At 36.6% G+C, this 26,419-nt stretch overlaps 1 protein-coding gene across 2 annotated transcripts in view; it reads left to right on the forward strand.

Moving 5' to 3' along the window:
- EXOC6B (exocyst complex component 6B) overlaps window positions 1-26,419 on the forward strand; it is a 629,444-nt gene that overhangs the window by 424,046 nt on the left and 178,979 nt on the right. For both annotated transcript variants that reach the window (XM_019647639.1, XM_019647640.1), the window contains exon 19: window positions 13,773-13,914. In XM_019647639.1, the coding sequence (XP_019503184.1) occupies window positions 13,773-13,914 (142 nt within the window). The remainder of the gene's footprint in view (window positions 1-13,772; window positions 13,915-26,419) is intronic.

A 26,419-nucleotide genomic window follows, 5' to 3' on the forward strand; every position in this document is an offset into this window, starting at 1 on the left:
CTATTTTCCAGTGTACTAATTCTTTTGTCTGTTATGTCTAATATATCATTAAAACACCTTTTGAGTTCTTAATTTCAGAATTGTTTTTCAGTTCTAGAAATTTTATTGATTTTCTGTTTATAGATCTCAAGTCTTTAGTGAAATTCTCTATTTTGTTATCTTTTTCTAAACACATTAAATTATTTTGTATGATAATTGCAGTTTCTGAATCACCTAAGGACTTCTTGGGGGTTTTGTTTTCTACTTTTTATCTTGTTTTGGCTCACCACCCGCCCCCATGATATACATATTTCTGTCTTTTGTCGCTTCTGATAACTTTTCTATTGAGTGCATACATTATCTGTAAAACTTTTTTTAAGTTCTGGATCATGTAATCTCTCTGCCAAATTGGCTACCCTTAAGGCTTTGTAAGGATAGATCTGTTTCTGGTTTACACTTAATCAAAGGTATAGTCCTGCTGGCATTTAATTTGAATTGTGGACTTTTTACCAGGACCCTCTTCCTTCATGAATCTTGATCTCTACTTTTCTGTCCTGCTCTGTGAGACTGCTTAAAGATACTCGGCTTAGCGTTCTCACCTCTTAGCAGGTGCTTCCTGATTGCTGTTTCTGTTTCATGCCCCTGCCCCCCAATACAGTTTAGGATTCAGTAAAGGCAAACAATATAAAGAATGTCAGTCTCATGTTTCTACAAAATATTTTACTCCAGCATCATCCGATGTCCTAATTCAACTGCCTTTTTGGGAGGAGAGGGGTAATAGTGCTGGGGATGAGCATGCCAAACGCCACTATTCTTTGCCTTCACGTTATTGAGGGGCTCCTGTTTTCATCTCAGCCTCCATGCCCTGTGTTGGGAATAAGTAAATTCTCCAAGGGGAAGAAACATTGGAGATATTCCAGGTCTCTTCAATGTTTAACTTCTCTCTTTTGTTTCTTTAAATTCTTGTGTCCTTGATTGCTGTTTGATGCCTTCAAACAGCTGTTTTTGTTTTGTTTTGTTTCTGTTATTTTATCAAGTTTTATAGTGGGTCTTGGTGGGAGGATTTGTTTTATATAAGCTACATTGTCATTGGCAGAAGTGGAAGGCTCTTTTTGTTTGTAGGTACTCTTTTTTTTTTTTTAATAATACTTTGCCCGCTATTTGTTAAAGAAACTCAGTTATTTGTTTTATAGGATTTCCCATGGTACATCCCTGTGAGGTTTCTTAGCATGTTCCTCTGTGCTCTGTATTTTGTTTAAGCAGGTGGTTAGTAGATATTTTTGACAAATATACTTTATAGATATTTGCATGTATTTCTAATTGCAGGGAATTGGGAGACTCATCATGTCTGGTTTACCCTGTTTTTGTGATGTTAAAATTAAATCATGGATTCAGTTTTATTTTAATTTGCATTTGTATCAAATGGTAAATATATGTTTTTAACTCTTTAAGAAATTCACAAGTGCTTTTTGAAAGTAGCTATCCCATTTTATAATCCCAAAACCAGTGCATAAGAGTTGCAGTTGCTCAACATTCTTGTCAACATTTGGTATTGTCATTTTTTTGTCAATCTTTTGAGTTTTGGGGTGCTGTTATTAGTCAGGATTCTCCAGAGAAACAGAACCAATAAGGCATGTGTGTGTGTGTAAGTGTAATTACATGTGTGTATAATTGCGTGAGCTCCTTTCTTATAATATATACTAATAGTATATATTGGGACTAATATATATTGGGACTAATGGAGTCCCAAGATCTGTAGTCAGCAAGCTGGAGACCAAGGAAGTTGGTGTAAGTCAGTGTGAAAGCTCAAGACTCAGGAAGAGCCATGTTTCAGTTCAAGTCTGAAGGCTGAATAAGACTGATGTCTGGCTCAAGGCAGTTAGGCAGAAGAGTTCTCTCTTCTTTTTAAAAAAATTAATGAATTATTTTGTTTTTTTCAATTACAGTTGACATTCAGTATTATTTTATATTAGTTTCAGGTGAGGAGAAATTCCTTCTTACTTACAGGAGGGTCAGCTTTTTGTTCTAGTCGGGCCTTCAGCTGATTGTATGGGGCCCACCTATATTAGGAAGGGGAATCTCTTTACTCAGTTTACTGATTTAAATGTTTAATCTCATCCAAAAGTACTTTCCCAGACATACCCCGTTATAATGTTTAACTAAATATCTGAGCACCCCATGAGCCAGTCAAGTTGACACATAAAATTAATTATCACAGACGCTGTCCTCTTTCCTTTGTTTTGCAGTTTTTTACTTGGTCATGTGCTAGTATTTTACTCCCCTCCTTACTTGACTGCAGATATAGAGGATGTGTACGGACTATATACTTGTCTAAAAACAAGGTCAGTAGACAGTCTTTCATCCTTTCCTCTGCCCCATTTTATGGCAGCCTTATCATTTATCCAGACTATGTGTGCCTAGTGATGTGCACACCTCTCTCCTGACTTCCTGAGCTCACTGGCTTTCATGTGGTTATCCGTTATCAATAATAATAGCTAACCAGCTTCAGCAGCTGCAGTACCTAAGGGTGTATTTTCTCACATAATAACTCTAGACATGGTATTAGCTCAGAGGCTCAGGAAAGTGAGGGCTGAGATCTTTGTCATTTTCTTGACTTTTTACTCATGATTCCAAGGTATCTGCTATTGTGGAATTCTAGCCATCACATACTTATTTCAACAGCAGAAAGAAGGAAAGACCAGGCAAAACGGCTTCTGCAGACATTTCTCCTTTCAGATCATTTGCTTTCCATATATGACAAGAGGCTGAGAAATGTAAATTTTCTGTTTATATTGCCAAGGATTATTTTGTTCAGGTAGAAGGGAGCATAGATAATGAGTAGGCAACCAACATATTCTGCAAATATATTTTTCAGTGTAGGTGGCATCTTCTTCCTGTTACCAATCTGGTTTTCTGAAAATGTTCTGAACTTCTGTAGTACAATGTAAATGGTCAATTTCTAGCATGTCCTGTTCCAGATATCTTTCCGTTTTTTTTCTTCGTTTGCTCCAGGGACTATACCCCTGAGATTACATTCTATTCCATCAGTTTCCTTTCAACCATAACTTTATGCCGTCTCTCTAAGGTTTGCAGGGTATGTTTAGGTAAGAAAGAAGCTAGGTGGCAGAGAGTAGGTGAGAGATTTACTAGGAAAAGGGGAGAACTGTATTCCAGCTTAATGGTTAAGAGTACCAAAGTATGGAGAGGAAGCACTGCCTTCCTCTCGATTATGCAATGCCCAGGGTCTGAGAACAGCGGGTAGATGGTAGAGGACTTTTCAAGAATGTTTGCTATCCTATATTCCGAATTCTGCAAAGGTTTTTCTTAATCCAGCTTCTGCCTTCTACTTAGGATAATTTCATCTTTGGTTTCATCAGTCTTGATTTTAGCATTATTGTGGCTTTTCATCTTTTTCTGGGTCTTTACTGTAAAAAGCTGTATTGAAGGGCCGTTAGCCAGACAACCTTTATTCAGTGGGTATTTATTTTAATAGCCATTTGGTTTCATTACCTTTTAATGAGTTCTTTGATAGCAAGTTCCTTAATTAACAAGGCCGTCTTTCAGCTTTCCTCTTCTCTAATTGTTAACATATTTTGGTGCTTTCACACAGATACACTTTGATGAAAAGTTTCCTCTTTTACAGCTCCTGTAGGGCATTCAGAAGAGGGAAAGACGGGGATGGGGAGAATATGCAGCGTGTTTCCTTGGGGTCTAAATGGTTTAAGTGCATTTGTCTAACCATATTTTATGCCCAATTTCCTACAACATGATTAATTTCTAGGTGTATGAAAGTTGACTGAGTTCAGCTCACATTAACATTTGTATGTTGAATTTTTCTATAGCCACGTTTTAAGAAATGTGGACTATTTGCTTCTGCCTGGGACCCAAATAAGTTTTCATTAAAAATATTCTTAAGCTATAGGCAGTGCTCCTCAAAACAACAGGAACATTTTATAATAAAGTACCTACCACTCCTTGAGCCCCTACTATGTGCCAGACATTGTGCAGAGCTCTTTATTCTATCATCTCATTTATTGCATACAATTTCTGCAAGGTTGCTGACGTTATCTTCATTTTACTGATGAAGAAGCTGAGTCTAACCAAGAATAAACAGCTGACCTAAAGGTCACATGAGTGATAGGGCCAGAATTTGAACCGAAGTTAATATGAACTAACGTCCTTGCTCTTTTCTCTCTGTTTCCCTTCCACTCCAGTTGTATCTGTTTTCACTACCACTTCCCATGCACTGTTCCCCCATAGTGAGATTCATTAGAGAGCTAATTAAATTCTTGTAAAGAAGATCTTAAATGATTTGTCTCAGAGAACCCAAGGTTTTAAATATTCTGAAATGAAGCATTTGTTATTGGCAGAAAATAATGAACCAAATCACCTACAGGATACGTTAGCTCAAAAAAGTAAAAAAGAAACTCAGGCTAATGAGGTGTTTGGGAGGAGAAATGCTCTTATTTAGGATATTGACCAGTTAGGCACTGAGTAATATGTTGTATGTGGAAGTTAAAAGCGACGGGCTGGCAGACAGTCAGGCGTCTGTACCATTGTGTTTTGTAAACTCTCTCCTATGGCTGTGGTGTGTTTTTTCCAAGCCCACTTAATTTTTTATGAGGTTTGTAAAGGTCTTGAATAAACAATTGAGATTATAGAGGTTTTCCTGGAAGCTTTGGTTAATATTTTAATATGCTCTGCTTCGTCACATTATTAAATAGCTTATTGGAAAGTTTGAAAGAGAGCAAGAGAGAGTTTATTTTTTATTTTTCCTATTTTTCTTTTTTTCCTTTTATTTGTTGTAAGAATTAAATATCAAAATTAGATGTAGTTTTTAGCGATTCCTTCTCTTCTTTTTATTTTAACTTTATACCTCTACAGATCACCTGTGGATTGGCGATCTGGCATCTGGGAGGCCTCCACTTAAAATGCACTTCAAGTAGAATTACAGTTTAGAGGGTATATTTTGAAACTAAGCCAGTGGCTGTAAACTTATGTAGTAAGAGAGAACTGGAGAAAGGGAGAGGGAATTGGATAGGGTCAAAAAACAGGAACTAATAGAACTTCGGAGATTACCTCATCATGACCTTTTGCTCATTAATATTTGAATCTGATTCTTTGGCATCTTGGTTGTAGTCTGGTGAAATGTCAAGCATGGCGAAGACTGAATACCTTCAAAGACATTTCTGTGTTAATGAGCTGACTTGATGAAGTTGACCTTTAACCTGAACAGGAGCTGAGGAAAGAGAAAGGAAGAGTTTTTATTTCTCATTATGAGGACTTAGTCTATGGAGGGTTGTGGCGCTGTGATTGTTGTTATTTGTAGAGTACTTTATATTACCTTATTTCACATTATAAGCCACTTGCAGTTATTTCCGTGATGTTGTTGTTGGGATGTGATGAAGGTCACCCACCAAGTCTTACCATTTTTGTGAAGCTTTCCCTGACTATTTTGGCCTCATAGCCTTTTCTTCTAAAATCATATTCCGCTTAGAGTTTATTCTGCTCAATTTAGCACTTAATTGCATATTATCCTTGATTTGCTTCAGAACAGGAAGTACACTTTCCACTTTTTTGCACGACAATTTTTTGGTTTAAAAGAAGAAAATCTTCTATGACTCTATAAAAAGAACAAATGGTTAGTAAAATATTATGCATTTTCTTTATAATGTAAAAATGTTTCCCAAGCTAATAATGGAGATCAAGACTAGGGCATATAAAATTATTGACCATAGAGAAATTATTTAAATGGTTATTTTAGTTTTTGGGTTTTTTTTGGTATGATATAAATTGGTGAATTCAAAAGATTCTTTTGGGATTCTAGTAATGCCACACTATCAGACCTGTCCTCTAGTATAGACAGCTGTAAAAACTGGACAAAATATAAAATGACTGTATTATCAAAGAAACGGAAGGGATCGATGCTTGGGATGTCAATAAGAATAGGTTTTAGAAGAATAGGATACCAAAATAGAAAGATGGAGAAAGAATCCAAAAAATGTCTTTATAAAATTCCCCTTTAGTCCTTGGCTAATTTCTAGGCTGCATATGAATGGGCACACTCTGGGGCTTTAAAAGACAACAGCTGCTAGAATATGAGCAAATACTCTAGAAGTTGCATAGTCAGAGACATTGAGAATTGGACCCATAAGGAGACCTGATGAATAACATGGCATTTCAGTTTAAATATCAGTAAAGCCATTTTCAGGGATTAAGGACAAGGTCCTAAGATTAAGGCAAAACTAAAATAGACCCACTGTAACTTTAAAAACAAGCCCAACAAAGTCAAGGTACTCCACTAATAATTTAATGGCCTGCCTGAATAAAACTCAAACTCTATTGAGGAAGATAAGATAATCAAGAAACTCCATAGCATCTTATCTGCAATGTAGAGTATATAAAACAAAGTTCCTTAAGATGCTAATAAACAGAAAAAAACTGATCTATAATCAAAAGTTAAAATAGTCATAGAAGTAGATCATTAGATAATCCAGATATTTATACCAGCCAACAAAGATTTCAAAATAACTGTGATTCATGTGTTAAAGAAAACAGGAAAGAATGGACAAAATACAAAAACATAGATGAATTATTTGAATAGATATTAAGAATGAAATGTGTAGTCTAGAAAAGCAAAATGCAGAATCTGTAATGAAAAGCTCATTAGGTGAAGTTTTAAGCAGAAGTCAAGATTAAAGAACTCAAAGACAGGTCTATAGAAAACACCTCAACTTAAACACATATTGAGACAAAAAGAATAAAAATTTTATTTTTAATTTAAAAAATGGAATGGAGCATAAAAGAGAGATGGAACACAATTGAAAGTAGTAACCATACGTGTATTAATACCTCGAGTCCCAGAAGGAGAAGAGAGAATGAGAATGGTGCAGAAGCACTACTTAAAGAAATACTGCTTGAGAATTTTCAATATTGGAGGAAATGCATTGAGCCACAGATTCTGGAAGCTCAGCAAACCCATGCAGGAGAAATACAAAGAAAACTGTACATAGGCATATGAATATTTAATATAAAGAAAAATCTGAAAACAGCTACAGGACAAAAACACATTTATGGGAAAAATAATAAGAATAATGGCTGACTTCTCATATAAACAATGTAGGCCAGAGGGCAATAGAATGAAACTTCTAAAATTCCAAAAGTAAAAGAAAACTGTCAATATACAATTAAGTACCCAACAAAACATGTCTTCCAAAAATCAAGGTAAGATGCTCACTGCTGGTTGTGTTGCAATAATTGATATATCAGGTTTACTCTCAACCACAAACATTTGGAATACCGGACAAAATAAATGAAACAACTGTGTTCAGATATCAGACAGCAGGCAGTGCAGGGCTGTGATCTCTGAAAGAAGGGAAACAAATGAAATGTAGCCCCAGCAATCTGCCTCTACCGGTACTTTGCAAACTGTGGTACAGGTTGGGTACCCAAGGTAACCCAAACACAGCATGGCAGTATTGTTAAGAGGATAAAGATTGGACTTTGGAGAGGAAGTTGTGACATTTTGAGGAATAGCATCAGAAATCTGCAGTGGGATCCCTTTGAGGCTTTGGCTGAATACTAAGTTGTTCGTGTGGAGGAAAAATCCATGAGGTCAGGTAAAAACGAACCATCAGGGTGCAGAAGCTGAGTACAATTGCCAGAAATTCACACAAGGAAGGGAGATATTAAAATTTCAACCTGTAAGAAGGGAAAGACCCCACTGAATTTTTGAAGCATTCATTCAGTTGAGCCACCAGAAGAGTGGTTAGTAGTGGGTCTATAAGTTACATTTGTACTAGGTCTAAAGTAACCATAGAAAAAAGATGGTTCTCATCCCTACATAAAAGTGCATATTAACAAACGTCAAATTTCAAAAGAAACTAAACTATTTGCCATACCAAAAGTCAACATTCTTTAAAAAATTCAACAAAATAGAGACACTCAATGACCTAACATTCACAATATCTAGTGTTCAATAAAAATGTACTAGGGCCGGCCGAGTGGCTCAGTTGGTTAAGAGCTCGCTCAAGAGTTTGAGCTCTGAGCAACAGCGGTTCGAGTCCAGCCTGAGCTGAGCAGCCGCTGAGCTGCCAACAGGTAGCAGGATGGCTCAGCTTAAAAAAAAAAAATGTACTAGATGTCACAAGAAACAGGACAATGTGATCCATAACAAGGAAAATAATCAGTCCATAGAAAAAGTTGCAGAAATGATAGAGGTGGCAGAATTAGCAGATAAATGCTTTAAAACTATCTCCTGCTTCCCTCCCGCCACACACACATACATATTCAATGAGTTTAAGATTTAAAGAGAAATATAAATAAATATAAGGAGAGAAATAGATGTTATAAAAAGGAATCAAATCAAACTTCTAAAGACAAAAAAATATCAGAAATGATAAATATACTGAATTGGGTTAGTAGCGAAAATTAGCAACTTTAGAAGATAAGATTGGAAGATTTAAAAGACTGAGCGAGCAATGGAAACTATCCAAAAAGGGAGAAAATTTTAGAGAGCATCAGTTACATCTGGGACAGTATCAATGAGTGTCACATATGTCTAAGGAGAAGAAGGAAGAGGAAAAGCGTTTGAAGAAATAATGAGTGAAAACATTTTAAATTTGATGAAAACTATAAACCCACATTTCTAAGAAGCTCAGTGAACACCACGCAGGACAACACACACATACATAAACACACATACACACACACACACAAACACACACACACACACCTATGTACATCGTATTAAAATTGCTGAAAAACAATGATAAAAAGAAAATATTAGAAGCAACCAGAGGGACCAAAAAACACATTACATACAGAGAAACAGTGACGAAATGGCTGCATACTTCTTGTTCATCAGAAAATGTGCAGGCCAGAAGAAACAACTCATTAAATGTGCTGTAAGAATAAAAAACAACGGTCACCATGGAATCTTACACCTAGCAAACAATGAAGATGAAATAAAGACTTTTTCAGACAATCAAAAGCTGAGAGCATTTGCTGCCAGAAGACCTGAATTTTAAGAAATGTTAAAGTTAAGTTTTTCAGGCAGAAATAATACAAGATGGAAATTTAGATGTACATAGAGGAATGAAGAGTGCCAAAAATGAAAAATGTGGGAAATATGAAAGCTTTTTTTCTCATTTTAAAATATATTAGATAATGGAATTTTGAAAGCAAAAATAATGATATAACGATGCTATTAATATTCATAACTTATAAAGAAATAAAATATATGAAAACAATCACATGGAAGGGGTGAATGGAAGGATACTGTTCTTTTATATGAAATAGTATAATATTATTTGAAGGGTAGACTGTGATAAGTTAAAGATGCATATTGTAAAGCCTAGAGCAATCATTACATGTATGAAACAAGAAGCTATAGCTAATTAGTCTGTATTAGGGTGCTCCAGAGAAACAGAACTTCTAGAAGACAGATGATAGATAGATAGATAGATAGATAGATAGATAGATAGATAGATAGATAGATAGATAGATAGATAGTTGAAAGATAGGTATTGATTGATTTACTGATAAGGTACTGGCTCACTCAACTATGAAGGCTGGGCAGTCCCCTCAATCTGCTGTCTGCTAGCTGGAAATCCAGGAAAGCCAGTGGGGTAGTTTGAAGGTATGAGAGCCAGAGAGCTGATGGTGTTGTTTTTTCAGTCTGAGTCTGAAAGCTTGAGAACCAGGAGCACCCATAGCAGGAGAAGATTGATGTCCCAACTCAAGCAGTCAGTCAGAGGGTGAATCCAACCTCCCAGGATGGCCTTTTGTTCTACTCATGCTGCTAATGATTGGATGATGTCCACCCTCACTGGGGAGGGCCATCTGCTTTACTCAGGCCAGCAATTCAAATGCCAATCTCTTTTCAAAAAGACCTCAGTTATACCCAGAAATAATGTTTAACCAGCTATCTGGTCATCCTGTGGCCCAGTCAAGTTGACACATAAAGTTAAGTAAAATATGTGAAGAAAATCACATGTAATGGGTGAATGGATTCTTCTTATATATGAAATCATATAATATTATTTGAAGGTGGACTGATAGGTTAACACATATTGTAAAACCTAGACCAACCAGTAAATGTGTAAAACAAGGAGAGATAGCTAGTAATATATTGCTAATGTAGCAAAAGTGGAGATAAAATAGAATTGTAAAAATATTCAGTTAATTCAAGAGAAAGCAGGAAAAAAATAGAGCAGATGGGACAAAAACGAAGATCCAGGTAATAGATTTAAATCCACCCATATTGTTAATTATATGAAATTTAATTACATGACATAAGCACTCTGAATAAATGACAGATTTATTATTCTGGATAAAATGAAATTATCCAACTGTATTCTGCCTATAGGAAACTAACTTTATAAAGACACCGAGAGGCTAAAAGTAATAGGAAGGAGTAAGATATACCATACAAACACTAATCATAAGAAAGTTGAGTTTCTATATTAATATCAGGTAAAGTAGACCTGAGAAGAAGGAATATTCTCAGGATAAAGTTGACATTTCATAATGATAAATGGGCCAGTTCATCAAGAAGACATTACAATTTAGTCTTTTTTTTTTTTTTTAGCTGAGCCATCCTGCCACCTGTTGGCAGCTCAGCTCAGGCTGGGCATTGAACCGCTGTTGCTCAGAGCTCACACTCTTGAGCGAGCTCTTAACCAACTGAGCCACTCGGCCAGCCCAAGACATTACAATCTAAATGCGTCTGGACTCAGTAATGGATTTTCAGAATGCATGAGCAAATCTGACAGAGCTGAAAGAATAAATAGACAAATTCACAGTTATAGTTGATTATTTTAACACTCCTTTCAGTAACTGATAAAACAAATAGATGGAATATTAGTAAGGACATAGAAGACTTGGAAAACAATAGCAAACAACTTAATTGACATTTATAGGACATTCAGCCACCAACAACTATATTATTTTCCCAATGCACATGGAGCCTTCATTAAGTTGGAGCATGTCCTGGGCCATAAAACAACTCCCAGTAAATTCAGAAGTAAAATTACATCAACTATGTTTGCCATCTACAACCGAAATAAATTTGAAATCAATAAAAGACACATTTTGTAATATACTCCACGTAGTAGGCCTTTCTCTCATTGTTTTTTTAGCAATTTGATGATGATGTTCATTGGTGTGTGTGTGTGGTGCCCTAATTGGTGTTCATTGACCTTCTTGGAAATGTGGATTTACAGTTTTCATCAATCCAAAAGTGAAGTTCCGGGAGGCAGGCGGAAGTATGACAAAGATCTATAATAAAGGCGGTGTCTACAGTAGACGTCAGGCTGCGGGGGAAGGAAACAGAGGCCCAGGGACGCACAGAGAGGGAGCAGTTTATAGGGCGGCTTTATGTTGTCTCTGAGTAGTAACTACTTGCCTTGCTGGATCAGTTTCTGTGTCTAAACTTTCTCTATTTCAGAGTGAAATTAGTCCTATGAAATAACTGGAGAAGGATAAATTTTGACACACCAAAATGTAAGCAAGGGAGTGTTACTCAGGCAGCAAAGAGCAAAAAAAGAAAGTTGGTGTGAAAGGACATCTCTTTTTCACAGAACGTATGCCTTTAAAGGAGTTTGTAAGATTTCTACACATTTGTCTTAATTGTGTTTAATTGTGTCTTTGTGTAAGAAACAATGGATGATATCTCCCTTTTTGTAGAAGAGAATCAGATACTCCCTGGCTCAGTGAGACATATTTAAAAAAAAACATATAAAAGGACACTGTAGTAAGAATCTGGAATTTTCATGAATTCTTATTAGACCTACATTACTCTATGGTCTACTCTATTTATAATAGTCAAAAAAAAAAAGGAATAAACTACATCTCCAACAACAGAAGAATGGACAAATAAATTGTGGTATATTCCTAAAATGGAATACCATGGAATAATTAAAGGGATAAACTACCTCCATTTGCATTACATTAAAAAAGCTTCACATAATATTGAAACAAAAAAGCAAGTTGCAGGAGGACATACCATATGATATTATAGAAAGTTTCAACATACATATAGTAATATATTTCTTGTCATATGTATCCATATCAGGGCCGGCCGAGTGGCTCAGTTGGTTAAGAGCTCGCTCAAGGGTTTGAGCTCTGAGCAGCAGCGGTTCGAGTCCAGCCCGAGCTGAGCTGCCACTGAGCTGCCAACAGGTGGCAGGATGGCTCAGCTAAAAAACAAACAAAAATAAATAAAAGGTCAACATATGTATCCTTATCATAGTAGTATTTTTTTAAAAGTTTTATAACAAGTTTTTTCAATTTCAGTTGACATTCAATATATTTTATATTAGTTTCAGGTGTACAGCATAGTGGTTATACATTTATATAGTTTACAAAGTGATCCTCCTCGATATGTCTAGTTACCCACTTGGCACCATGCTTAGTTATTACAATATTAGTTACTATATTCCCTATGCTGTACTTTATACCCCCATGACTGTTTTGTAACTACCTATTTGTACTTCTTGATCCCTTCACCTTTTTCATCCAGTACCTCCCTCCATCTGGCAGCCATCAGGTTTTTCTCTGCATCTCTGAGTCTGTTTCAGTTTTTTTTGTTCATTTATTTTGTTCCTTAGATTCCACATATAAGTGAGATCATATTGGATAAAGAAGACATGGTACACATGTACAATGGACTATCACTCAGCCATAAAAAAGAATGATACCTTACTATTTGCGACAACATGGATGGACCTAGAGGGTATTGTGCTAAGTGAAATAAGTCAGACAGAGAGAGACAAATATCATAATAGTATTTGAAACAAATACAACTGGTATAAGTAACACCAATAATGGTCACTTGTGGGGAGAGGGAGGAAAATGATTGATGAATGAGGTCACCCAGAGGCTTAAACTATATTTGTAATGTTTAGTGAATACTTAAGTGTTTATTGTATAATTCTATATATATTTCTGTATGGCTGAAATATTTCACAATTTCAAAGAAGAATCATTCACTGTCTAATTTGAGAGTTCAGACTTCTTAAGACACGTCACGCTGTTTTTCAGAATAGTGATGATAACTAACAGGTAAATAACAGAAATAAAATGGATGTGTAGCTGGAAATATGTGGATGTATCTTCTATTATGTATGACTTTGACCTGAGGCTAAGATATATTTCACTCAATATAAAGTGTTTGAATACTTTAGAGAAGGTAGTAAGATATGAATTTTAATATCAATAAAAATTAGCTTAGAATTTATGTTAATAAAATTCAGTGTTCATTTTGTAAAACAAAATTCATCCTTTTAATTGTTTTTTTTTCAAGAAGCCTTTTTCATTCTTTTCATTTTTCTATATATTAAAACATAAAGCAGTGAAGAGCTTGGTTTCTAGATACGTTAGGGATTATTGTTTACATTTGTTTTTAAAATTTTGTGATTGTTTTGGAAAGGACTGTTTGACATTAATTCTCTGTGGAAAACTTTCTTCTTGATTTAAGATTTTGAATATTGTCTATCTGTTGTTGACTTAGAAAAGTGCTTAAATATCTGGGCTGTATGAATTTTAGCTTAGTGTTCTTACAGCTCATGACTGATCGTGATGAAGCTAATATTTAGGATTGCCATCAGTGCTATTAATTCCAATATTATTTGTATGCTATTAATTCCAATTATTATTTGGAATAAATAACAGTAACAGTATTATGATGAAGAAAATCTTAAAGACATTCCTAACTGAAAAAGAAATGATTTTAATTTTTTGGAATTTCATTTTAATCCATTAACGTTATGATTTCTACTCATGTATTTCAGGGAAAGGTGGCTCAGACAGCGTGTATGTCAGCTTGCAAGCATTTAGCCACGTCCTTGATGCAACTTTTGCTAGAAGCTGAAGTAAGGCAGCTCACCTTGGGAGCATTACAGCAGTTCAACTTGGATGTCAGAGAATGTGAACGTAAGACAGTGACCATCCTTTGTTTGTTTTACCTGTATACTCACTTCTGTGGGGAAAAAAAGTTCTAAGTCTGCGGGGTCTTTGTTCTTGATGAATTCAAAGAATACCTAGATGACAGAAATAACTGATAGGACATCTAGAAATAGAGTCTTTCAGCAAGCTGATTTGAGCACGCCAAAGTGCCTAGGCCCGTATATAGAACAGAGAAGATCCCTGACCACAGGAAGTGTGCAATCTAGAGGGGATATAGGCAGACATACATTGAATAGATACCAACAAAAACCTGATTAGTCCAAAGACTTCAACACAATGCATTACCTTTTTATGTTATATTTTAAAACTCCTTTTACATCTTATTTGCAAACCCTTCTTAGTCTAAAGAACAAATAGTGTTTTCTTAGAAAGCATTTATCGGTTAGAAATACTTTCTGTTACAGGTGGAAACAGAAAACCTTAGACAGTGGTTTAAACACATAGGTTTTCTTCTTCTCATAGGCAATAAATTACTGAATTGCTTTAGTTGCTCAATGATGTCATCGAGGACCCAGACTCTTTGTGTTCCCTCTCCTCTGTCGTACTTGGAGTGTGAACTTTTCCTCCTCATCTGTGTTATAGTCAGAAGAAACAGGAAAAAAGGGCCGGCTTCACCTATTCTTTTTACTAAGAAAATAAAAATCTTTCAGGAGACCCCTAAGAAACTATTCTGTATATCTCATTGGTCAGAAAACAGTTGTATGGTCACCTCCAACTCTAAGGGAGGCTGGGAGATTATCTGGCAAAGTGGAAGAGGAGTATTATTATTGGCATAGTTGATTCATCATGAATCCTTCACTTGGAGTTGAACACAGAATTAGGCTTCAGTTAGGAAGGAGACAGGAAGGAATGAAGAGTGTTGTGTTTCATTTGATTCAAATGAAAATGAACCAAAACGATGTGACTACTGGACATTTTTTTCTGATTCTAAGAAAATTAAAATAGTGGAAATTTCTGAGAGTCTGCTAATACTTCTGCCCCACTTTTTAATTTTTACTACTTATTGGTTTCCTTTGGTTGACTTTTGATGGCTGGAAATTAGGGTTTTATTGGCTATGTTGTGTTGAATGAATGAATGAATGAATGAAGTCTTCCAGTTCCAGCCTAACAGAGTAGCAGATATCAAAGTTACCCTTCTTCCATTAACAATTGTAAAACTGGGTTAACTGTATGAAGCAACTCTTTTCATGCATTGGACAACAGACAGCACAAGGCTGTAATCCTTTAGAGAGGGGAGGTACAAGGTAAGGTTGTCATTCAATCTCATTTTCTGTCTGGGGACACTATCCAAATAGCAGTACAGGAAAGTAGATCCCAAATAAAAAAGTGTTTCACACAGAAAGACAGAGATTGGTATATAGGGCTGGTGAGACAGCTGGGATTTCTGGGGCAAGATACTTGAGAACAGGGAGTTGTTTAGAGAAGTAGATCTAGAAATCTGCATTGGAAAGCCCTTGAGTCTGGTAAAAAACTAGGTTGCCATGTGCAGGGTGAAACTTTGGCAGAGAACAGCCACTGGGGATCTGTGAGCTTGATAGGCATGCCAGAGGTTTCAGAGTGCTAGGAGACATTGGAATTCTGACCAACCAGAGTGGAGAAACCAGCTAAATATCTTGTGAATTCATTAAGACCCCAAAATGTTTGGCCTTAAGAGTGCTACTCGAGCTCTAGAGTAAGAGCTAATCTTGATCCACCCTAACAAAGCCTAATAACAAGACTCAACAAGACAGAGGTAGTCAGCCAGTAAAATAACTTCCTGCCAAAACAAAACTCAACAGTCTTTGAAGAGGAACACACACACACACACACACACACACACACACACACACACACACACACACAAACACAAATTTCAGACTCTCAACCACATAGTACCCACAATTTCATAGCAAAAAGCTATAATTTGACTTGAAAAGAAGCAGGAAAATGTGATCCATAACAGAAGGAAAAACAGGCAATAGAAAATAGACCCCCTGATAACAGAAATGTTGAAAATAGCAGACAGGTCCTTTAGGAATCTGTATATATGAGTAAATATACTCAATGATTTAAAGGAAAAGATAGCCATAATACATGACTGAGCTGAAATTGTTTTCTAGGTTGGATCTACCAACTCAAAAAGTTCAACGTATCTTTAGCGGAGGAAAAACACAAAGCCACACCCAAGCCCACTATGGTCAGATTGCTAAAAATAAGCAACGATAAACGAGAAAACCTTTTAAGCAGCCAATAAAGAAAAGACATTACATAATGGAGAGCAATGATAAGAATTACTTCTAACTTCTTATCAGAAACAGTGCAACCCAGAAGTCAGTAGAATATATTGAAATTACTGAAAGAAAAAAAATGCTTATCAATCTAAAATTCTTTATCTTGTGAAAAATATCCTTCTAAAGGTAAAATAAAGACATTTGCAAATAAACCGAAGATCAGAAAATTTGTCACCTGAAGATCTGCACCACAACAAATATAAAAGGTAGTTTGTCAACATGAAGAAATGATATTAAACGTCGGCTCTGATCTATAGTGTGACTGCATTGGTCAAAGCTGTCTACAACAGTATCCCCTGTCCCACATCTTTTTCTAGAACCTTGGCACTACCTTATTAAGACACATGTAATGCTCCTTCCTTTAAATCTGACAAGTTTGTGACTTGATTGTAATCAACAGAATGTGCCCGAAGTGGCCTTTGTGACTTCCGCTGGCTGAGTCATGAAAGACAGTGCAGCCTCCGCCTCCTCAGTTAGTTTCTGTGTAAGCAGTCCAGCTACCCTGAGGCCTCCAGGCCGTGAGGAACCCCAAACCAGCCCATGTGGGGAAACCACACAGAGCAGCACTGATGTCTGACACTTTAAATTTTAGGTTGTTGGTGCTGTATTTTGTTGTATTCTTTTACATAGTGTTTGATTTTGTTCTGACCTCCATTTAACATTACTTGGAGTTGGTTGAATCCTTTTGAGACTGGCTTTTAAGTGTATAGTGGGCCCAGAGCAGCCTTTTGTCTAGGTCTTATTTAAACCCAAATTTAAAGCAATTGCTGTTTGGAGGATTCTCTACCCCTATGCCCAGGGATCTGGAGATCTTTCAACACTGCCTGGTGGGAACCCAAAGTACGCCCAGCTGTATAAGGGCTCCGCAAGTCATTCCACCTATTCATTCCTGGGTTCTCTCCCCAGCCTTGGGTAGCTTCTTCTCATATGCACAGATTAGCACTCGGCCAGACATTCAGTGGCACCTTCTGTAGTTTCCCTGAGTGCTGTCTTTTGTAGCCTCTTCCCCTTTGGTACTTGGCCCTGCACATACTGTTGTACTGGGTTGTCGGAAAAGTCATGACACGTTTTTGCAACGAAAAACATAGAAAAAAATACATCAAGACTTTTCCGACAATCCCATAGATGCCTTGGCATCCTGGACTGCAAGCTCTGACTTTGCAACTCAAACTGTGTTTTTTTTGGATTCCTTCCCTTTGCATCACAGCCTGGAAACTGCTTCTAGGCATACTCACCTGGTTTGTTTCCCTTCTTTCAAGGATAACCATCCTGCATTGCCTGTTGTCTAATATCTAAAACCATTCTTTCAGAAGCTTTGTCAGTTTTCCAGTTAGGTTTTCTGTGGGTTTGTTTGTTTGTTTTTTAAGATGGGAAAATGAGTCCTTCCTCCATTACTTCAGCATGACCAGTAACAGAGTACAGTGAACGTCTTTTCAAGGTTTTTTAATTTTTATTTTTATAAAAGTAATACCTGCTCTTTGTGGAAATTTGTGGGGGGAAAAGAAAAGTACAAAAAGAAGGTAAAAATCACCATATTTTAATCATTCAGAAATAAGTACAATTCCAGGTATTACAGCCAGACGTGCAGCCACAGAATTGTTTCATGAAGCCATCCACCAGATTCCTTGCTTCTACAGTAGTTAGCCAAAATTGTTTTACATGTCTCTGTCCTAACCAGTTATTTACCAGGAGAATGAAAACATAATGATTGTCTAGACCAGTTTTAATTTTGCTTTCTGAGTTTTGATGAAAGAGTAGAACTTCATTCTCATATAAAGAAAAGGAAGAAAAGGACTTTGGAGTAGGCAACCAACAAATACCACTGGTTAAGCAACAAAGTCTGATGAATGATCGGGAATCACTATATGACTGCATTTTTGATAGAGCTAAAAGATAAAGAGAGATAGAGGGTAATAAAGCTAAATATATGAGCCTCAAATGATGGTCTGGGAGAATCACTGATGAGTAAGGAAAACGCCCATCTTATGGTCTGATTCGAAGTACATTTTATGTAGAAGGATGAGTAGTTTCTACTTGAGATATAAGTGAATTGGTATCCTTAGCAGAGAGCCAACTTTCAGTAAGACTAGGGTGGAGAGATCATTCAATGAAAAGGTAGAAACATAATAGAGTTTGTTAACCTTGCAAAAAGGGGTTCCAGAGAGCCAGTATCTTATCTGAAAAGCCATTTAATATTTGTAATAGCCTTTCAGACTTAGATCAGCTGAAGCTAACAGTCGTAAGGCATGGCAGTGCCTCCAATAAACATATTCCCACTGAAATTTTGTCTAATATATTGCGGAGCCACTAAGTTTCATTGATTTAGAATTTAATGTTTCATTTCTGATTGGCAGTAATTTGTCTGTCAAGAAACTTTCCATGGACATTTATTTTACTTTAAAAGAAAGAATTCTATTCTATGTCTTTTGCTATACCATCCCCCTCATTTTTTTTTCCTTTAGATGCTCAGTGGTCTATAAAAAATCTTAAAGAAATGATACACAAGACTCAAGTGACTATACAGAGGCGTATAAAAGCAGCCCAAATGACAAGATAATTAACACTTACATCTTTCTACCCAGTGGTGTGTGCATGAGGTATTTTCCCTATTGTCTGTGAGTCCTTGAGAGAACTGTATAGGTCCTGAAAGAAATCAAACTCTGGACAAGATAGAATGTGAATGTGCCTTCAGTGCTTGAGGCCTGGGCTGCCACGTTCTTACAGCCCAAATACATAGAGGAATTCTATGCATTACCATGAACCTGAGGTATTCAGCTAGTATAGTGTAGTCACTAAGAATACATAGTTTAGAGTCAGCTCCCCCAGGTAGATTCAAATCACCACTTACTTTTAGTGTGACCATATGTATATTATTTAACCTCTCACAGCCGGCTCCATTTATGTAACAGGAATAATAATTGTACCTAATATTACAGGGATAGCATCAGAATTAAATGAGATAATACATGAAAGGGTTTATTTCAGGCCTTGACAAAACACTGAATATGCAATAAGTAGTAGCCTCTCCTGTTGTTATCAGCAGCAGCAGCAACAGCAGCAGCAACAGTTTTAAATATTGAGCAACTCCCTGAAGGTCTTTTGCAGACCACAAACCTTTGTCTATAGTTTGTGAGTCACTTAGATTTGGAGATGCCCTTTTATTTGGTATAAGAAATTAAGTTTTGCTTCTTGATAGTTGTCTGTCAAACCTCTGTGGTTGTCCTGAAAGGTATGATACAGAACTGGTGATTTTCTAATTCTCAGCTTGATGCTTTTGCAAGAAATCAATCAGTTAGCTCTGCTGTTTACTCTAGAGATGGTAACGTCTATTGAGGGCACCATTATGTAACAGGAGCATGGTTAAGTAATTCTTAGTGACGTGCTACCAAACCTTTCAGGTGAAGTTTATTAGGAATTTAGGAGATTAAGAAAATATTTCTTTCCCTTAAGAATTGACAATGATCTCTGGTTATTTTTGCTTTACATGGATATCATCTTATATCTCCATGTGTTTGTATGTCTCCATTTGATTTTGGATATTGGAGCACTGGATCGTAGCAGAGAAACTGGATTTTAAATCCTAGCAGGTCTTGATAGCCTAATACTTGCCTCCTTGATCAAACTTGGACGACTCTGTCATTCATGCACTGAGGTGTTCAGTCTGTGTCTGGATTTGTCACCTCCTAAGCGTTCCCTTTGTCTATTCTAAATAAAAGGTCCTGGGTTCATAGTCCAGCTCAACTTCTTGTTCACAGCATTAATTCAGTAATCTATTTATTTATTCAACAAATATATATGGAGGCCCTACTCTGTACAAAGTACTATGCTGGAGGCTAGAGATAAAATAGGAAATCATGGATTTTAAATAGGAGAATGACTTGATTAGATTTGTTTTTCTAGAAGTAACTGCTACTTATCAGGAGCCTCAGAGACTAGTTATAAGGTTGTTGCAGTAATCTATGGTGGAGAAGATTTGGGAACTTCAGCATATTTCTGCATGATAATTTAAGCCATGGGAGTGGACGACTCAACTCAGCCTTCCTGAGGCCATCAATAAACTAGAAATACTAATCCCTGCTAGATTTGTCTCACACTATTGTTATGAATAAGATTGTGTGTGAGTGTGTGTATATATATATATATAGAGAGAGAGAGATGTATATATGTATATAATATACAGAGGGTGCCAAAAATGTATACATATTTTTTAGAAAGGAAAAAACTCTATTAAAATTATGCTGATGGTAACTACTTTGAGCACCTCTTATGATTGTAGAAGTCAAATGTGAATTGTATGAGTATTCATCTTTTGTTATTGGTATATATTGAGTATTACAGTTTTAATACAGTTTTTTCCTTTCTTAAAATGTGTATACTTTTTTTGGCACTTTCTGTATATACACGGTGTGATCAAAGAATATGGTGAATGTTTAATTAAAAAAAATTTATTACAGAGAAGACACATTGGCATTAATCCCCCTAACATACTTTCCCTTGCTTCAAACACACTGATCCCATCGTTGTTGCCATTCTCTGAAGCAGTTCTGGAAGTCCTCTTTCCTGAGTGTTTTTAGTTGCGCTGTCATGGCTGCCTCGATGTCCTGAATCATTTTGACTTTGGGGAAGAGCCAGAAGTTGCATGGTGCCAGGTCTGGTGAATAAGGTGGACGAGGACACACCATAATTTTATTATTTGACAGAAATTGCTATATACCGGATGTGATGTGTGACACAGAGCGTTGTCATGATGGAGGATGATTTGCAGCACACTTTAAAACACACCTTCTCTCAACCGTAGCTCACACCCAACTGACTGCACTGAACAAGTTGAAACTTGTCACACATTGTTACTAATGTTTGACATGCTGCTTCCCATTCATATTGAAGATCCCTGCCTTTCTGTTGGGTGGCACTCGGCAGCAGCATTCACTGTATTTTGCAAGTACAACAGAAAGGCTCCGTGCCACACATCGCTTCTGGTATGGCAGTTTCTATCAAGTAAAAACGTTACGGTGTTTCCTCCTAGCAACAATCATGACAGTGCAACTAACTAAAGACACTCACAAAAGAGGACTTTCACAACTGCTTCAGAAAGTGGCAAGAACGGTGGGATAAGTGTGATCAAAGCAAGGGGAGTATTTTGAAGGGGATTCATGTCAATGTGCCCTTTACTGTAATAATTTTTTTTAATTCAAATCTTCACTGTATTTGTTGATAATGCCATATATATTCATTTGTAAACAGCCATGGAAATTTTACTTATTACAATTATCATTTCTTTATTCAAATGCTATTATGTGTTTTCTTCTTATTTTCTTTCTCACTTTCACTGTTACCTAATGTTAAATGTTTTCAGTTTTTAGTTATCTGATCAGATCCCTAAATTATTCAAAAGATTGGTGTTTTACAAATGTAACATAATCAAGCCTAATCCAGGGCACAATTGGTTGCAAGGAAATGCAGCAGCAATTGCATCTTTTTATATTTAATGTAATCCATCATTTCCCAGGACCCATTAGTCTTTTGCACAGAATAAACTGGATCCTTGAACAGGAAGGCAATAGGATGCATCTTTCCAAATTCTCTCAGTTCTTTGATGGTCCAATTAATCTGCCCTATGTTTACTATTTTGGAAAGGAACAAGGGCTCCAGAGCTCTGCGTTTCACCTTTTTTACCATAATAGCTCTGACTTTACAGATCAGGAAACCAATGTGGAGAATCTGCCTAAGCTCAGGATTTAGGAAAACAACTTCAGAGTAGATGTATGATCTCACTGAGCCTACTGTGATATCAGATAGTGGCAGAAAACTATTATTACTTAACCCCAATAAGTCCCCACTCTAGAGATCTGATAGCTTTGTGCATCCCTAAAGAATTAGTTTTAGCTCAAAGTCAGGATCCAGTAGTTCCTGAAAAGTTGGAGCATTTCCATCCCTTTGTATTCACTAAAATAAATGGCTGCAAATCCCTTTGTTGGTATAGTAGGCTCCTTTTGACTTAGGTGTGAGGTATTTTACCGAATGTTAATCAGGCAAACCTTATGATTTTGCCACTGGATCTTTATAAAGTGATCTCTTTGAACCTTAAGTACAAGCCCAAACAACTGCCAATTGGGATAACTGTACCCACTTATTTTGATTGTCTTTATTACTTGAGCTCAGCTATTCTTGACTCCCCAATTCCATAGAGTTAATAACCCACCTTTGGTCACTCCCCACGAGAGCCTCTCTTAGGGCTTCAGGCATTCCTTTACCAATCTCTTCCTGATGTGAGGGAGAGCAGAGAGGCAAGTCCTCCGGACCCTGGTGAGAAACATACGGAAAGCATATGTGACAGATCCATACTATCACTCTTCCCCTGCAGCCTTTGAAGTTTATGTTATGCAAAGGGGGTTCTGGTTCTTAAATAACAGCTAAGCCAGCACTAACCCCAAGTCTGCATCAGCCAAGCAAGCAAGCTGCTAAAGTAACTACTAGCTAGTACATTCAATCAAGCCTCTCCAGCGAGATACCCTGTAGTCATTAATTTGTCAATCAAGATTATGATTAGTCGTCCTTGAATAAGAAGTGCAAAATGCATATCCACACAATTTTTCCTGTTTTGCTGAGATTCTCAAAAACTCTTACATATCCTCCTGGATAGAATTCTTTTCTTCCCTACTCTTATTTTTTATATCCCCTTGAGCCTGCATCGTTTAGGTCCTTGTCACAGGACAGGATTCAATAAGGGCTAGAACACAGCAGAGCAGAGTGCCACTCTTTTCTGGCAAGGAGGGGGATAAGCATTCTGGAGAAGGCTGAGGGATCAAGCCCCCACAGTTTCTTTCAGTACCCCTGAATTTATCAAGGAATCCAGTGAGATCATGAAGACAGCCGATGTATCAGTTCATAACTTGGAAGATCAGTTGATGCACTTGGTTTGCAGTTCACTCAGCCATCCAGCTGTAGACAGAGGGGGATTACTGCAATAGAGCCTCATGGTGGTTCTGTTTTCTTGGCTTCTTGAGCTGCACATTCTAGCAAGGACCAGAGTTTGCCCCATCTTCATTGTAAGTTGCCTAGTGTTGTTAAAAGCTTTCTTTTAACAACATGACTCATATCCTTCAATTTTAAAAAATTGATCAATGTCAGCAGAACCTAGTCCTCCAAAGCTTCACCCTCAGTGGGAACTTGTTTCCAGGTGACTTAAGGTAATTCTTTAATCATGAGCTTGGCTACCACATTCCACAGACTGTTAACTTCCCATCCTGGGAAATGACAGGAAGTCTCAGAGTGCCTTTTCCCTGCCATCACCTGCTAACCAATTCCAAACATTCTATTTTAAAGTGTTGTGTTTGCCAGCTTAATCCCTAATAATCTTAGAATATGTTTACTTGCAAGGAACGAAAATCTATTCAAACCAGTTCAAGGATAAAGGTGGGCTTATTTTAGATCATTTATATCTGTTCTGCTCATTCCTGTCTCCTTAGCACCTAGCACGTGCCTAATCTGTTAACAAATAATTATTAAATGAATAAAACTTACTCAATTAGCAACTACCTTGGTTTCTGGATCTCTCTTGTCAGCTCTGAGGATGAGAAGCAATAGAAGTAGGAAATAGCTTGGGGTGGAGGTCATATGATGTGAATAGCAAGACAACCTGGAATGTAGTTGGAATCCTAAGGATTATTCACTTAGGAGGATGTACAACTGACAAACCAATGATTGTCAACTTTAGTTCATATGTCCTCTTCTATAGATTATAAAGCCGTCATTGCTACCAACAATCAGTTCTCAATATATCAACTATATAGGACATAATTAATATCGTGGGTGATAGAAACAGATAGATTCGCCCTTCGAAACCTGGATCTTCATTTTAGTAATTTGTACAGACTTAACTCCTCCTCTAAACCTCAGTTTCTTTATTAAGTGAAGTTACAGTTGTACCTATCTTATATATAGACTTGCGATTAAGTGAGTAATTACACATAGTAAATGCTCAACAACTGTTAGCTCCCATCCTCATTGTCCTGTCATTGTCATCATGATCAGCAAGAGTATTGATCTGGACTTGTATCATAACCTCAGTTTTGCCACCAACTGGCTGTATGGTCTTGGGAATTCATGAAACCTATTTGTGCTTTGGGCTCCTCATTTCTTAAATGAGAACATTTGGCTAGATGATTTCTGAATTTCTACTTAGTTCCAAGATATTAAGATTTATTGTAGGAGGGAAGATTGTGTGGACATTTTTATGTCTTTGGGGAGTTGTTATAAAAACTAAATGAGATAATGCATATGAAACGCTTTGTAGATCCTAGTACATATATAAATATTTGTAAGAATTCGTAAATATAAATGTTTATCATTTTTTTATTATAGTTGTGTATGATGGCATATTCTCTAGGGGACTTATACTCCAGAGTATATGCAAGCAGAAAGCAGACTTTGAGTGATTGCTGTCAGGGGCTCTTGTAAATTCATTGACAGTTGGAATAAGATATGTTACTGGGCAAGGAGGAATCTTTTCTCCCACCTACTGAGGTAGGAGAGTGGTATCACTTACCATGGGAAATGCAAGGTAGTTTCTTCCTGTTGGGGTCAGTAGTGTACACTGAATGACATATGCATAAGAATTCTCTCTTCTAGCTTCCCAAATCCATTTTAAATGAGGTTTCTGTTTATTAGTTTTCGTGAAGGCCAATAATTTTCTTCTTAAATTAACTTTCTCTATAGGGTAGAGTTGTCTCTGCGTCTGCTTTATACTTTTTACTTTTGGATAATATTGGTTTAGGAAGAAAGTCGAGCTGTCTAGTCAAGACCTGAAGCAGTCTAGCATCCTGTAGAGATGTCAATGTGGTTGTGGATAAAATCAGGGTTGCCATGATGAAACGTATTAGCTAAGCAGTCCTGAACTTCAGAGGAGACTAAAGAGCATGCATATATTTCTTTTGGAAACTCGGGTATCAGGACAGGAATACTGGTACAAATAGATTTAAAGAGAAGTTGGTTCTCTGTAAAATTAAATAAATCTCAGAAATGTTAAATCATTGTAGCAAATGGCACCATTTCATGCTAAAGGATTCTTGTGAAAAGTTTGGTATTTACCTCCTTTCCAATTAAAGTATAGTTTTTATACTTTATCCGAAGAACACTTTTCAAATTGTATCATAAGCATTTGGTACCTCCCTCTTTAAGTCTTAAAAAGAGAGCCATCTTAAGAATGTAAGGTTTGAAGAGAGACATGGAGGAAGTTTGAGCTTAATAAAATTTTAAACCTGATCTTTCTAGGTTATATGAAAATAACAGATGCCTCTTTTGTTAGAGTATATATACAGTGCCTAAAGATGTAAATTTCCTGTGGGTAGACTACTGAAGGACGTTTTGTGTGTTTCAGTATCATTAATTTCAGATCTCCTAGCTTCTATCCTCAGCCTCATCTTTCTGAATTATAATTTTAAAACAAGCTTTCCCTTTCTGCCCTCTTCCATCTGAGAAACATTAAGGTAAGAAGATTGATGATACACTTCAAGCTTGTATGCAGAAAAATAAACTTGTATCCTATAATTCGCAATGCTCTGCACGTGTGAAACTCTAAGGATAATTAGTTGTTATTGCTTTAATATGATAAAGACAACTTGTTCCATGAGACATGCTCCATGGCTAATGAATTTTGTCTTTGGGTTGATTGACTGGTTAATGGAATCGGAAAATTATTTTATGTCTCTTCTTTACAATAATGCTTTCCTTCTCTACGGGGAATGTATAGGGATTTGGGTAGCCAGTCTTTATTAGAGCACGTTCTTCTTTATTTATTTTATCATTTGTTTTTCCCATTTCTCAGTTTTGTTCTGTATTCTTGTTTCTGATTCTCATTTTGTTTCAATAGTGCAGTGAAACTTACGGATTTGCAAGGGAGAATCATTAAGCTGGTGATTTTATATATACATATATATATATACACACACGGTAATCAACAGTTCATTCATTCTCTGCATTCTTATTTTCTCTGTAAGACCTGGAATACTGTAGATAGCCTATGCAAGAAATGAGATTTAAAACTCAAGTGCAGTGGGAATTTGTATGAAGAAAATTAGTCTGGCATCATTTTCTCAGGCACATAGCTCTCAACGGACCTATGCAGAAGCTTCTTTGGAAACTTCCCAGGCCCTTATCGGTTCTTTTTAAAAGCATGATTGAACTTGGACTCTTAGATCTAA

This window comes from Hipposideros armiger, unplaced genomic scaffold, assembly GCF_001890085.2.
Source record: "Hipposideros armiger isolate ML-2016 unplaced genomic scaffold, ASM189008v1 scaffold_114, whole genome shotgun sequence".
Classification (NCBI taxonomy): domain Eukaryota; kingdom Metazoa; phylum Chordata; class Mammalia; order Chiroptera; family Hipposideridae; genus Hipposideros; species Hipposideros armiger.